At 41.0% G+C, this 15,391-nt stretch overlaps 1 protein-coding gene across 1 annotated transcript in view; it reads left to right on the top strand.

The window, feature by feature from the left end:
* hydin (HYDIN axonemal central pair apparatus protein) overlaps window positions 1-15,391 on the top strand; it is a 143,651-nt gene that overhangs the window by 90,653 nt on the left and 37,607 nt on the right. Inside the window, 15 exon segments of the mRNA XM_042502646.1 lie at window positions 122-283; window positions 4,861-5,058; window positions 5,200-5,367; window positions 5,681-5,865; window positions 5,988-6,170; window positions 7,134-7,253; window positions 7,332-7,491; window positions 7,638-7,810; window positions 8,372-8,570; window positions 8,827-8,920; window positions 10,190-10,283; window positions 10,426-10,594; window positions 11,407-11,489; window positions 11,764-11,919; window positions 14,308-14,413. Of these exon segments, the coding sequence (XP_042358580.1) occupies window positions 122-283; window positions 4,861-5,058; window positions 5,200-5,367; window positions 5,681-5,865; window positions 5,988-6,170; window positions 7,134-7,253; window positions 7,332-7,491; window positions 7,638-7,810; window positions 8,372-8,570; window positions 8,827-8,920; window positions 10,190-10,283; window positions 10,426-10,594; window positions 11,407-11,489; window positions 11,764-11,919; window positions 14,308-14,413 (2,250 nt within the window).

Genomic DNA, 15,391 nt, shown 5'->3' on the forward strand with positions numbered 1-15,391 from the left:
TGTGAAATGACAACTACACCAACACTGAGCTCTTGCCAAGCCAGCAAATTCAGTAAATACTGTTAAATGCTGATGAGCTATTTTTAATGCCCGTGCTGTTTCTACTGTCCATGCTATTCAGTCGGTTGTTGATGAGCTGCAGTCTCAGTTTAATGCGTATGAGCAGAGCCAGGAGCAGGTGGAGCACATACTGCAGCACTGGGACCGGGCCCGGGGCTTACTGCTGGTCCCGCTCCCCAGTGACGAAGCTCCATCATCAGAAGATGCCACAACAGAGAAACAGGTGAGTTTGCTGACTGTTAGGTCAGGCTGCTGACCGGAAGGTCAGTGGCTCGATCCCCAGTTCCTCCAGTCAACATGTTGAAGTTGCCATGGGCAAGATACTGAACCCCAAAGTGCTCCCAATGCTGCATCATCAGAGTGTGAGTGCATATGAATGTTTACTGAGTAGCAGCTGGTACCATGTGCTGTAGCCTTGGCCACCACTGTGTTAATATATGTGTGAATGGGTGAATACGACATGTAGTGTGAAAGCACTGAGTGATCAAAAAAAAAAAAGACAGAAAAGTGAAAAAGTGCTATACAAGTACAGTCCATTTACCATTCCTCATCTGGAAAGATGGAACAATGATGCTATTCTTCTTTAACCGTCTTCTAAACTGCTACCTGCCGTTGTCCAAACCTCTGACATTTTTTATAGCTTTACCTTACCTCAAACCCAACACAGTCAATTCATGCCTACAATAGAAATATAATTTTTTAAAAACATTTAAACTATAGCAAAAGAGTAGAGTGAAATGCAACAAAAAAAACATGTTAAATGAGAATATTTTATATTTTGGTCTTAATTGGCTGAATGATCATATCACAACACAGAAGCAAAATAAGGAGGCGCATTCTCTTTCAATTTGTCCAGCAGAGGGCAACATAAAACCACCAACACTACATGCAAAGCACTGTTGCAAGGAGGCTTTCTTTTTCAGAGATGGAGACCTCTTGGGCTCCTTTCATTTTACACCTCCTCGTCTCCTCTCTCCTCCATACTCCTGATCTGGAAATCAATATCAGCACAGCATCTTATCCATTTCCTAAAGTGCATCTTGATGTGTAAGGTGAGAGGAGAGAGGAGGCTAATCAAAGGAGCTATGAGCAAGGGTGCACAGGTGTATCCTTTGCAAGGAGGAGTTTTTCAGGCACCTGGGACATACAAAAAAGCTGTGACATACAGCTGATGATGCAGCTGTGCCACATGTTATATTTAATCGATGCTCTAAAACAACTGCTGAGAGGCTCATATGTCATATTTGATTAACTGCCTGTTGCCTCAACTCCTCTGTCCTTATGTCTCCTCTGCTTGCAAGGAGGCAAGGAAAGGAATCAAGGTTGTACAAACTAAGAAATCAGAAAAGAGGCTTGTCCATGCTAAAATGAATTAAAAATTAACTGTCCAATCACAGCTTGAGAGAAGAACCATGGCAGAGCTTAGCACTGACACAAACTTATGACAGCTGAGAACACAGACTGTATATAAAGAGGGATGATGTGTCGTCACTAACCCCCATTGTGTAAAAATGAAGCCAAAATATCCTAAGTTGCAGTGGTGACACCATTGGGAGCAAGAGTTTGCGCAGTAGTGATCTCTGTACTGGTGGAGTTCCTGCCCATGCACTCGTCCAACCCATCATATGCAATGCCAGTAGAAGCCAGCACGGCGATTGGCGCATACAACTGTTAATCATGATGTCATCCCCCTTTTTGTGGCATCAAAAAACATATTAACACCAAACTTAAGGGGTGATAAAACTACCTAAAATGACAGACACCATCTTTGGGAAAAATGTATTTGACATGTAGTTTTTAGTTTGGTCCATGTCTCATTCACTAACATGGAGGGGGCAGTGTTTATGGCCTGTACTCCAGCCAGATTCCAGGGGGCAATCCAGATGTTTTGGTTTCACTTTTCATGTATGTTCAGGGCTGTGTTCAGCCCCGACAACACGTAGCAAAAGGTTAATTTAAAGAGAAATATAGTGGTGTTGTGTTACTCAGGTCTTATGATAATACACTGCCTGGCCAAAAAAAAAGTCGCCACCTGGATTTAACTAAGCAAATAGGTACGAGCCTCCTATTGGATAATTACTGCATGGGTGATTATCTTTCAGCTGGCAACAAGTTATTTAACCCCAACTGGTGCAATTTCCTAAACAACCTTGTCGAAAGACACATCCCGTGGTCGTGGAAAAGATGTTAGTCTGTTTGAGAAGGGTGAAATCATTGGCATGCATCAAGCAGAGAAAACATCTAAGGAGATTGCAGAAACTACTAAAATTGGATTAAGAACTGTCCAACGCATTATTAAAAACTGGAAGGATAGTGGGGACCCATCATCTTCGAGGAAGAAATGTGGCCGGAAAAAAATCCTGAATGATCGTGATCGGCGATCACTTAAACGTTTGGTGAGATCATATCGAAGAAAAACAACAGTAGAACTCAGGGCTATGTTTAATAGTGAAAGTAAGAGCATTTCCACACGCACAATGCGAAGGGAACTCAAGGGATTGGGACTGAACAGCTGTGTAGCCTTAAGAAAACCACTAATCAGTGAGGCTAACCAGAAAAAAAGGCTTCAATTTGCTAGGGAGCATAAAGATTGGACTCTGGAGCAATGGAAGAAGGTCATGTGGTCTGATGAGTCCAGATTTACCCTGTTCCAGAGTGATGGGCGCATCAGGGTAAGAAGAGAGGCAGATGAAGTGATGCACCCATCATGCTTAGTGCCTACTGTACAAGCCTGTGGGGGCAGTGTTATGATCTGGTGTTGCTGCAGTTGGTCAGGTCTAGGTTCAGCAACAGTATGTGCACAAAGAATGAGGTCAGCTGACTACCTGAATATACTGAATGACCAGGTTATTCCATCAATGGATTTTTTCTTCCCTGATGGCACGGGCATATTCCAAGATGACAATGCCAGGATTCATCGGGCTCAAATTGTGAAAGACTGGTTCAGGGAGCATGAGACATAATTTTCACACATGGATTGGCCACCACAGAGTCCAGACCTTAACCCCATTGAGTATCTTTGGGATGTGCTGGAGAAGGCTTTGCACAGCAGTCAGACTCTACCATCATCAATGCAAGATCTTGGTGAAAAATTAATGCAACACTGGATGGAAATAAATCTTGTGACATTGCAGAAGCTTATCGAAACAATGCCACAGCGAATGCGTGCCGTAATCAAAGCTAAAGGCGGTCCAACGAAATATTAGAGTGTATGACCTTTTTTTTTGATGGTGACTTTTTTTTTTGGCCAGGCAGTGTACTAGCATGTATGTGGGAAGTATGCCCACTACAGAAACTGAGCAGTTGTGGCCTTTTTTCCCCCCCAAAAAAATAATTGAATACTTTCAACACATGTACATTTGGTGTTTTAAATATACATTTTGGGAAGCTCTCATGTTGCCCACCTTTATACACAGCCCAGGGCCAAAACAGATAGCCGATCACATGAAAACCGTTTTATGTCATCAAGCTGCCAGAGGCACAATGCTATTGACTTTGAATTTTGTTACATTTAAGTTCTGTAATGTAATGTAATGTATGTCATGCACTGTGCATTATTGTTGCGTGGCCAGGAGTCAATTGAGTCCACTAGTTGAGCCTTTAATTTACCAATAAGACTTAAATGAGAATTTAAAACCAATTAAAAAACGCACCTAGTGCTTTGCAGAGCCCTAGGACTCTAAAAGGCTAAAGTTTCTTTAAATCAGGGGTGAGCAGAGCTAAAAAAAAAACAACACCAAGGGTAAATGTTAACGGATTTATTACAATAAAATCATGGTGGTAAAAGAGCACAGATGATGCCTTGAAAAAAGTCCTTTTCAGTACCCCTTTATCGCTGCCCCTTCCAGTGGAGTCGCTTGCCCACGTGTGATGCCAATGGCCGCAGGGTCCTCAGCAGGCCTTTCCTCCCTGAACTGCAGCAGCTCCCGACCGCTCTCTCCCCGCAGCACCTCCTCTACTGCTCCGGTCGTCCTGGGGAAGTAGATAAACCAGAGCCAGTACCGTGGCGACACTGAACAGCCCCAAAATCACACCCCTTGCCTGGCCCCGCAGCCGGCCCTCCAGTACCCGCCGCACACACGGTAAAAAATATTCACGGGTTTCCTGGGCGGTAGTCAAACTACCGACCCAGGCTGGAGTACTCTCGCCAAACGGGTACAGGCTCCGGTGTCTTTGTAGCCTCGGCAGTGTGTTCCGTCGGGTCACCGCAGCCTTTACTGGCTCTCGTGGTCGTTTTGTCCTCCCCACTCTCGTGTCTTCCGCTTCCCTCTTTTTACCATTTTCCCTCCTGCGCGCCACACCGGTTATTCATTCACTGATTGCTGCCTGGGGGTTGGTCAGTGTCCGTTGCTTTCAGGGGCGATGGGAAAAGACAACACTGCATGCAAAAATACTCACTGCACAATAAAAACAATCCCATAAAACTTAGTTAAAACTAGCACAACAACTTAAAAGCACAATAGATAAGATATAGATATAGATAGAATAGATAAGATAGATAAACTAAAACATGCATAAAAACCCCCATCACACTGACCCTGTCACATTATTGCTATAGTTGTAATAACTTGTGCACTTGGTCATACTGTGACATTGTATGTGTACGTGTTTCTTTGTGTGCGCATATAGTTTTTTACAATATGCTTGCTAATTGGGCTCAGCAAGAAAATATATCAGAAAACCTATAGTATTAACTTATTACACCTGCTGTAGACTAACATTGACAAAAGGAGCCTCAGTTTCATGACAGCCCTAATTTTAGACACATGAGTTTAATGCATCATGACCCTGTGTGCACAGACCCCTGTTGGCAAGAGGAGCAAGAAAGCCAACAGCAAGACCATGTCTTCAATGCCCAGTCAGACGGCAGCAGCAAGTGAAGCAGACAAGGTGTCTCCACAGGACATCATCCCTCATATTGTGCTGAATGTAACAGGGAAAGACTGTCCAAGTGCCACAGAGCTGCTCAAAGGCAGTGCCCTGCCTCATCCTGTCCAGGTGTAGTGCATTACTCTGTTAGTATTGTAGTTGGACTGCATGGACTGCATTATGTCTTTCCAAGATAAACCTTCCACTTGGTTTTTCATCAAATGATGACCATTGCCTAATGTGTTTCGGTCTCTTTTTTGGTCCTGTTAGGTGTTGGATGATTTGGGGTTGGTACCCAGTGGCCCACCTATCCCTCATTCCACAATTTTCTCCATGGTTCCTTTTCCCAAAAATCGAGAGCAATCTAACCAATTCACCTGTCACTATTTCACCTTTACTAAAGACTCAGTAGAAGATGTGCAAGCATCAGTTGTAAAGGTAATGATCATTTCATACAGCACATAAATTAACACACACAGTGAAAAAATTAACAGTGTGGAGTGACAAACTTTCCGAAGAATCCACATCCTGTGATGGCATGAAGCAGCAGGATTTCCAAAAATGCAGCGTAGATTTGAAAGTAATTATTGCTATTTTACCTGCAATTAGATGAAAGCTTCCATTAATTTCTGTCATGGTCCCACTTGTATATGATACCCAATTATAACAATACATAAATCAAATGTACAAATTGATGTTAAAAATGTCAACATTCAAGATTCAGGATGGTGCTCATGTGTACACACTAAAGGAAGAGGCAGCAGCAACCCGTTCCAAAAGTCGCAGCAAGGGCAGCACCAAGGAGAGTTCAGTAACAAAGGAAAAGGATAAAAGGGGGAGAGAGAGTCAGAGGAGCAAGATACAATCTTCAGCAACATCTGACAGCACGGAACAAAACCAACATGAAGGAGTCTTAGAGCAGAAATGCAACCAGAGGCAAGGGACAACAAACACAAACACTCTACAAGGACACATTCTAGCCTTTTTGTTTGACTTATTTTTCGTTGGTATAATTAATGTGTGTGGATGTGTTTTTTTGTGTATGTTCTTGTGTGCAGCCTGACGAAATTCCGCTGGGTTGTACCAGCCAACAGTGAGGTGGCTCTGAAAATCTGGTTTTACTCAGACTCCCCAGGGACGTTTGAACAGACCTTTAACTTTGAGCTACTGGGGACCCAAAAACAATACCAGCTCCTCTGCAGAGGAATTTGCATCTATCCCTCCATCTGCAAAGAGTACAGGTCTGTTAGCGTTGTTTAATAACTCAATACAGTAAAACAGATGATAAAATGGGGAATTTATTTTTAACTGCGTTACCTCAGTTAAAAATAAATTTGACACAATATGTAATCTTTGAACTATCACCTGATATTTCAAAATAAAGTAATGGTGTCAGTGATCTCTAGACTTTGAAGGACCACCCACATTAGCTGTCTAAAGTCCAAACAAACATTCAAACAAACATTCATTGGAACATGCACTGCTAACGTCACTTTGTCAACTAGATAGCCAAATAGAAAATTAATGTCCTGAGTGAATGCGTGACAATTAGGACAGCTAAGAAATCATTGTTGAAAATGTAGCAGTGTTGAAATGAATGGCCTAAAAATTATTGAAGTCCAAATGCATTGCATTGCACTGCTGAAAAACCTGAAAGCTCAAGTGCAAAACTTGCCGAAGTGGAAGCTGAAGCATCACTCCAAGGAGCTACAAGCTGGAAATCCTTGCTAGAAAAGCTGGTAGCTAAAATTTAATACTATAATAGCTGGTAGCTGATATCAGTTGGCAAAAAGGTGAAAACTAAAAGTTTAAAAGCATTGCAACTGTACTGCTGAAAAAGCTGTAGGTTGAACTGTATACGTGGCTAAATGGGAAGCTGTACAGTCATTTACAAAGCATCCACACTCATCAGCTGCTCAGCTGCAGCACATAAAACAGCATGTAAACATACCTGCATGTCACTTTGAACGGTGAGGAGCTGGTGCGCTCTTAAATAGCTCTGCTGACAGCACACTATCTGTTCATGGTTTAATAGCCAGTTTGTTGGTACTGCTACACTATAACTTCTTTTTCTTATGTTTAAAAATAAAAAAAACTATTGCCAATACATTTAAAAACACGTTTACATTTTTTTTTGACTGCAAGAAGGGATGACTAAATGTGATTTCCGTCAGACATAAAGTTATCATTTCTGCTTTCTCCAGGACTCTTTTTTCCCTCAGTAAGAAGGCCCCACAAATGGAGGAGAGGATCCAGAAGAGTTACATAATCAAACCTGGATACTTTGAGTTTGGACCGTTACTCTGTGGCAAGAGCAGAGACAGGTGAGAGGCAGAGTGATAGCTGTGAATGGCTTAGTATGTTTGTGTCAGTCTTCGCCTTGAATGTGTCTGTTTGTGTAGATACAAAGAAAACAGGTACCCAGAGAACACAGAGAGGCTAGTGATCCATAACAACTCAGGCCTGGATGCTGAGGTCCTGTTCAGTTTCAAACATGATAGCCAGGCCACCACGTATTTGCTGGACCCCCCAACCATGACTCTCAAACCCGACCAGAAACAGGTACCATGTTGGTCTTACCTGTCATTCAGATAAACCATAATGTGTAGAAAAAATAGCACAAGACTGAGAATATTTTGGTGTCCATTGAAATAATCCAGATGACTGTAAAAGCACTGATATATGTAAATATTCTTACATCCTGCTAGGAGTTGACAGTGTGGGCCTACCCTACAAAACTGGGACAAATGAAGGACAGTGTTGTGTGCCATATCAAGGACAATCCAGAGCTTGTCATCATCAACCTCTCTTGCTGGGGCGTGCGGCCAGAGCTGGAGCTGGAAAGCAAGCATTTGTACTTTGACAGAACTTTGCTGCACAGGTACCAAAATGATATGAAAATATTGTAAATCAGTGATACTCACAGCTCCTGGGCCAAATCTGGCCCCAAATAGGGTGCTGGGAGGCCCACCAACCATTTTGTAATACACAGTAAAAATAACGTGATTCACACTGGGAATTATTTTTGTATACACAAGGTGCAAGAGTGCATATAACAGTATCAAAATAGAGCTTGTTTATTTAAAAAAAGAGCCAGTGGAGGATCCCCGCACCCCTGACAGAGAACCGAGCTAAGAACCTTATGTCCTAAAATCCTAGAAATATCCTAAAGTCTGAGAAATGTGCTAAAATCCTAGAAATGTCTTTAAGTCCTAGAAACATGCTAAAATCATAGAAACATGTATGGAGCTGCTGCGACTGGCCCCTTGCCTTCTAACATTTTGCAAAAGTGGCCTCCAAGCAAAGAAAGTTGAGTATCCTTGTTGTACATCAATCACAGTGAAAAACAGTGATTTTTTTTGCAAATTCTTAAATAAAGTGAACTATCCATCCCTCTGTGCTTTTCTCTGCTGCACCTACCTACTTTGATCCCTCTCTCTAGGCGGGACAACCGCATTGTGATGCTGCACAATAAAACAGCTCTGCCGGTGTCCTGGAGACTGCAGGGTGTGGAGGAGTTGGGTGATGACTTCAGTGTGCTGCAGGATCAGGGTATCATCTCACCAAACTCCTCTTTTCCATTGAGTGTGCACTTCAGGGCCAGGCGGCCCCTCCACATTAAGAAGATTCTACGTCTGGAGGTTGAGTAAAACTTTTAAGAGTGCACATGTTGTAATAAATCATCAATATGACACAAATATGTACTGAAACTTAACTCAGTATGCATTATGCAAGTGCTATTCCAGTGCTGATGGAGGTATTCAAACTCACCTCTAAATGTCAAGGATGATTAAAAAATTATATATGCATATGATATGTGTAGTTTGACACATATTGTATGCATGCCATACTTAAGTTTGTATGTATGTACAATCTGTAGTGTGTATTTTGTTTCAGGTATCTGATGTGGAGAAGATTCTAGGCATCATACACACAGAAAACATTGTAGTCACAGCTGAAGCCTATGATATCGCTCTGGACATCTCACCAGGTACAGATTTTTTATTTAGGTCAAAGTTTATTTCATCCTTCTCTGACCTGCATGGCTTTTATTTCTGTTGAAGGAACAGTTTACTTCAAAATCAAAACTATACAGTTTTCCTCTTACTTGTGGTGTTATTCATCAATCTAAATTGTTTAAGTGAGTTGCCAAGTGCTGCAGATGTTGGAAGAAGAGATGTCTGCCTTCTCTTTGATATGTGTCTTAGCCCAGGCTCGGTAAGCTTGACAAAGCGGGAGATCAGACAAAATGTAAATAATTAAATAAATTTAAATAAATAATTTAATAATATGTTTTTTTTTATTTAAACCTAACAAAAAATATGATGATATGCATTTATAGTCTCTAATTCAGTGATGTGTAAAATGTGGGATGTGTGTTTGATGTTGTGAATGTGAAACCAATGACGAAACCAAACCAAAGGGTAGCTGGTGATGGTGAGAGAGAGAGAGAGGGAGGGAGAGAGAGAGAGAGGGAGAGGGAGAGGGAGAGGGAGAGACAAACAGAATAAGGAGCCCGCCTAAATAACTAAAACCCAGCAATGCTTTTGTAAAAATGATCAAGCTGATGGCTCTGCCCATCTCTACCTGCAGTGAACCTGCAAAGAGGAATGCTCAAACTGTAAGAGGAGCCCTGACAGGGTCAGGGGTCGTCACAAATGGAACTAGATGGCTTTCGACTTGTGGTGCTCAATACGCCAAAAGATACATTAAAAAAATCATCAACAATATATCTTTCCCTGTTTGTGAGCAGTTTCATGTACGAACTATTTTCTTTTTGCTTAACCTCGGCCGTCCAACCATATCACCGCGCAGAAGGAAAAGTGCATCTGCTCAAGGAAGAGCAGTATTAGTTAGCTCAGCGCTGTAAGGTTAGATAGCAGTAGACGTACAATAAGAATCCCTCTGTGCCATGAAACAGTTAAATTCAGTCATAATTTCTGGAAAGAGTCATTGCTGCTGAGTTTTTCACATATTTTTAACTTTAAGCACCACAAACCAAGTGACATCAAGTTCCATTTATACTAAATAAATTTAAGAAATAATTTATACTAAAACAATCTAGATTGATGAATAGTACTACAGGGGAGAGGAAAATCTAAACTTCTGATTTGGGGTGAACTGTCCCTTTAAGGCACATTCAGTTCAGTCTGAGACTTGAATCCAGAACCATTTTGCTTGTGATTGTATTAACTCAGTGCCTGAGTTGCCGCCCTGATGTTTTAAAATGATGTATTGTATACTCATGTTTGTGTGGTAGACGGCTGTTTGGACTTTGGAACCATCAAAGTCTTTGAAGAGGCCAAACTGTCTCTCAGGATGACAAATCAAGGAAAATATAAAATAGCCTACAAGTGAGTTTGAACTGCCACTTTTTGACTTAACAGTGCAACATAGTGATAAAGTATCAGTTTGGGTTCTACACAACTCTAAGGATTTTTATCTCACCATCAAACAAGTCAAGTTGTTTACTTGCATTCCCTGTCTGTCCACAAGGTTTACATTTCAGCGGACTGACCCAACCCAGCCAAACCTAGACTCCATTTTCACAGTGTCCCCGCAGAGTGCCACTCTGCTGCCCCATAAGAACCCCACAACAGTGCAGATCATCTGCAGACCCCATAAGGAAGTCTTCATGAAGGAGCAACCTGTCCTGTCTTGCCAGGTAGGTGTCATAAACTGGTCTGAATAATTCACAGCTGGAGCTTCAGCTATTTGTGGAAGTCATTGTGGAATGGATACAGATTTTGTAACCCTGTTGGCAAATTTTTGGTACCATAACTTGTTTGTCCCTCTGTCTGTCCCATTCTTGTGAAAGCGATATTTCAACAACGCTTTGAGGAAAATCTTGAAATTTGGCACAGATGTCCACTTGGACTCAAGGATGATCTAATTAGATTTTTTGTGGTCATGTCTCAAAGGTCAATGTCACTCTGACCTCACAAAACAAATTTTGGCCATACCTCATGAAGTCATATGCTAATTATGGAAGAATTTCACACACATGCCTAATAGGTTACAATAATGAAGTTCCAACAATTTTTAATCGAAAGGTCAAAGGTCAGCCTTACAATCATTATGTCTTAACTCAGGAACAGAGGGAGAGGTATTTGGTCAGATGCTAAATTGGTGACTTTAAATTTGGGTGTTCACATTGAAACTGTGCTGATTGTAGAGATCTTCTGTGTGGGAAGCATCCATGTTTTCACAGACATGGATGTAAACTGTTGGTGCATCTTGACTGGTTCACAAACACATACAACTGAAAGGCGGTAATTCTATTTTTTTCCCAGAATATTGACTGCATGACCCACCCTACTGCCTCTGACTGGCTTAACAAGCAGACATCCCCTGCTAGGTAGCAGACATAGCTACAGCAAAAAAGCAAAAAACTGTAAAGTGTGTCAAAGCTGCTGATGCTTTATCAGGTGCTACAGAAGGCACCAAACTTAAGATGTCGTTTTTTTTCTCCTGCAGGTGATTGAACCCAACATTTGGAATGGAGAAGATCCCATAGCCATCCTGGCCATCAAGGTTTCACTCAAGTCTGTCTTCTCCAGGTCAAGGCTTGTTATATTGTCTCTTTTGTGTAATATGTTTTAGTAATTAAGAATCAGTATTACACTCAATCCTAAATTAGATTGTGTTACACCTCTCACAAAACTGTCTTGTTGGCTTCTGTTGAATGAGCATATTTCTTTGTTTTTGTACTATTTCACTGAGCTACAGTCAGGTCATTTTTGTTCTTTACAGAATTTGTTTATCACTTATCTCATAGGCACCTCTGAGAATCAGCCAAAGGGACTAAATATGAATTGCTGTGTGGTCCTTTAGGTACAGGATATCACCTGTATGTGACATCAACTTTGGTCCACTGGTCTATAGCTACAAGAAAAGCCAGATTTTGACTATTGAGAACACTGGAGCCTTTGAGACCCGTTTCATCATCTGCCCAATGATCACAGACCCTCCACCAGCAGAGAGGCCAGGGTAGGAGAACAGAACACGCGCACACACTCACGCACGCACGCACGCACGCACACACACACACACACACACACACACACACACACAAAGCACATACACAGAAACACAAAGGCTGACACAAAAACTTGTTGGAAGTTGAAATGAAACAGTAAATTTCTCAAAATGTGCTTTAAAACCACATTATCAAAGTTAAAAGACATTTAAAAGTAGCAGGTTAGTTCAAGTGTTCTTTGCTTACTGCTGAGACACTGTTCATGCTGAACCGTGTCTGCTGTCACATGCTAAAATCCCATATTGAAATGTAACACAGCTTACAAATAAACTTTCATGAAGCATCACTGGATGAACTGAGGGGAATGTGCTGCTTTTGTGATGAAATTCTGTGATGGGAAAATCAAACAACTTTAAGCACGATACAAACTAAAATTGACAATTTTCAGTAAATGTTATCCCGTCTTAGCTGTGAACAAGCCAAGTGCCACTAGTGTTGTGGCTTGTGGAACTATTGTGGCCTGTGTGGGCTGTCACTGGGCTCAATATTAGTTTCAAAATTAAACATTTCTCTGGCTTTCATTTAAATTGCACATTACATATTATAATATAACAATCAACATATTGTGCATAAATTACAATTAAGCGCTTAAAATGAGTTCAGTTTAGATTTCAGAAGTTTTAATGTGAGGTTGTTGTTCTGAGAATATTTTGCTGATAAATACAACACATGCATTGTAGAAGTGACAAATGAATTTCAACATTTATAGTACTCATCTGATAAGTGATGACACCCAGAAGGCACACATTTTTCTTTTGTTTTCATTAGTTCATAATCACCAGTTTTAGTTAACCGACCTTAATGAGCTGTAAATATCTAACATAGTAAGCGGGTCCTCTTCCACAGAGTTCACCATGTTGCCCTACAGTAGCCCAGAGTGGACAAACCAAACACTGACTCTAGATATGGCCATTCATTTTGGTGCTGCTGGTGGCATCATTCAATTCCTGCAGTGCATTTTTTGAATTTGCATCAGAGTCTTGTGTCCTTATGGCTCCCAACAAGGTCCACCCATCTAGTACAATAGCTTGATCCAGAATGTTAGGAGTTAACCATGTCTCTGTAAAAATGTGGGCAGAGCAGTCTCTGATTTCCCGTTTTTGAGTGAGCCTCAATCACATCTCATCCACTTTATTCTCCTGTTAGCGGACATTAGCTGGAAGAAGGCTTGGTAGAGAAACAGCTCCCCGTCCAAGTAGGGTCAGCCTCACCCTGATGCCGGCCCTCCTCCCTCTCTTTATCAGGTGCTCTCAATTTCATTTCTCCCCTCTGGTCTGACTCGCCGCTTGGCACAGGTCACCAGTGGGGATCCTCTTGTGGTCTGCTGCATTCAGTCCAAACCCCACACAACTTCTCCTGATGTTGATACGTTGTTCTCTATCGTAGACAGGTCTTGCTTCAGCAGAAGGGGCCATAGTATCGAAAAAATAGAAAAATATAGGTTAAAAGTAGCAATGATTTGAGCTACTGGCCTCTGCATCTACATGCGCTACATGCATCGTCATAGCAAAGTAACTTAACAGGGTAAGCATTGAATTTGAAAGCCACATTAGACCTCATTAGACCAACTATGTTTCTGTCAACAATAAATCACACAGCGCAATTCAATATGAAGCCAAACATGAAGGTTCACTGACTCACATCCATCTGTCCGTCTTTCCTGCTGAAAACATCAGTTACAGTGTTGTAAAACTGGTCCTTACAGGTGGGATAGTGCTACTGTCACTGACTGTTAGCACAGCCACATACATAAGCCAATCTTTTCTTTTGTACATGTCCCTTTAAAAATACTTTTCTAGGCTGTTAGTTGATGTAGCTTGGTTGTCCTTTTTGCTTCATTTGATCCTGAGCTGTCTGCAACTGCCACCATGATAACATTGATGCTGACATGTGTTAGCTATAATGAGCATAGTGACATAGTGACGTTCAGATCCAACTTTGCACATTTTCACTGTGCAATCTCATTTTTATGTATGATACATAGTGAAGCACATTTCTGAGATTTCTGCTTTTTGAAGTTAATGTTGTAGAATTCACCATCAAAGTACGCATGCGCAACATGCTTTTTTGGCTTGCATTCACAGTGAATGGGGATTAAAAGCATGGCTCTCTCGCCATTGTTTTTGTACTAGATGATGCGTAACTGCTACATTTCTCATATGTTGTCTAAACTACTGAATTAATACCCAAATGAAAGATAGAAATACAAAGAATAACCAGTAATATTATAATTAAAAGTTTATGTCATGAAATATTATTGGTTTAGAAAATGTCAGTTTTAATCAGTTTGTTTAAAGATGTTGTTTAACTGTTGTTTGTGTCCTTTTTCCGCGAGTCAGGACCCTTGCTAAAAAGATGCCTCGAGAGACCCAATCAGAGAAAGTCACTGGTGCAAGCAGCAAAGTGAGACGTGAGTCCCTCCAAAGAGACACAAGTTTTACACAGGTGAGAGACTGCAAGTAGAGAGGGCAGCAATGACTGTTCATTTTTGCAGTTTTTGTTGTTTGTCTTTTTGAAGAGTGTAAGAGAGGTCATTTTCTCTCAGGGGCAATCACTAAAAAATCTTGACATTCATGTTAATAACCATTTTAAATACAATGCATACATAGCAAAGCAAAAGAGATTTTGCCACTGATTTAAAGACAACTTAATCAAAGGACTTTTCAAGCAGTTTCACTGTTGCAGACAAATTTCCAATGTCACAATAAATATGAGATAAAATAGAGTTTAACCTCAGCTGGTGCGCGCTCACATCATCTAGACCGTTTGGTGTAAAGTGGTCGAAAACTCAGTTCAAACTGGATTCAGTCAGTCTTTTCCTCATCTGGAACTTCCAACAAAATCATACATTTTTCATTTTATAAGTTTTAAGTAGCAAATAGTATAGTTCATATACCCGAACATGGACAACAGTTGTGCTCTCTCCAGCACAGAGTAGGAAGCAGCAAACCAGTAGACAGGACACAGGAGGAGACTCTGCAAAGGTGAAAGAAGGCGAAAAAGTTTTGCTTCTCTTTGACTGTGGAAAAGGACGTCAGAGTTAGTGGAGCTATGGAGGGAACAAGAGTCTGTGTTTGATTTGGTGTGTTTCTGATTCACTAACCATCACTTATTTATGTGAGAAATCTTCATTTTTAAAATGGTTGGCCTCTCATTCCCACCATCTCCTCCCACTAAAAAAGCACAGCTAACCAATGGAGGCAACAAATTCAAAATGTAAAGTTTGTATGAAATACACTTTCTCTTTATGGATTATATTAATGCTGAACTGACAAGAATACTGTCTACATGTCCCTTTATCTCTTTTTACAGTGATGTTTTTTTGTGGACAGGAATTGTTATGTTATATTTCTTATATAAAGTTTGTTGTTATGTATATATTTCTTTCTGGAAGTTTTGCCTAATTTTTTCCAACAGGAGAAG

This window comes from Plectropomus leopardus, chromosome 15 (genome assembly GCF_008729295.1).
Source record: "Plectropomus leopardus isolate mb chromosome 15, YSFRI_Pleo_2.0, whole genome shotgun sequence".
Taxonomy (NCBI): Eukaryota; Metazoa; Chordata; class Actinopteri; order Perciformes; family Serranidae; genus Plectropomus; species Plectropomus leopardus.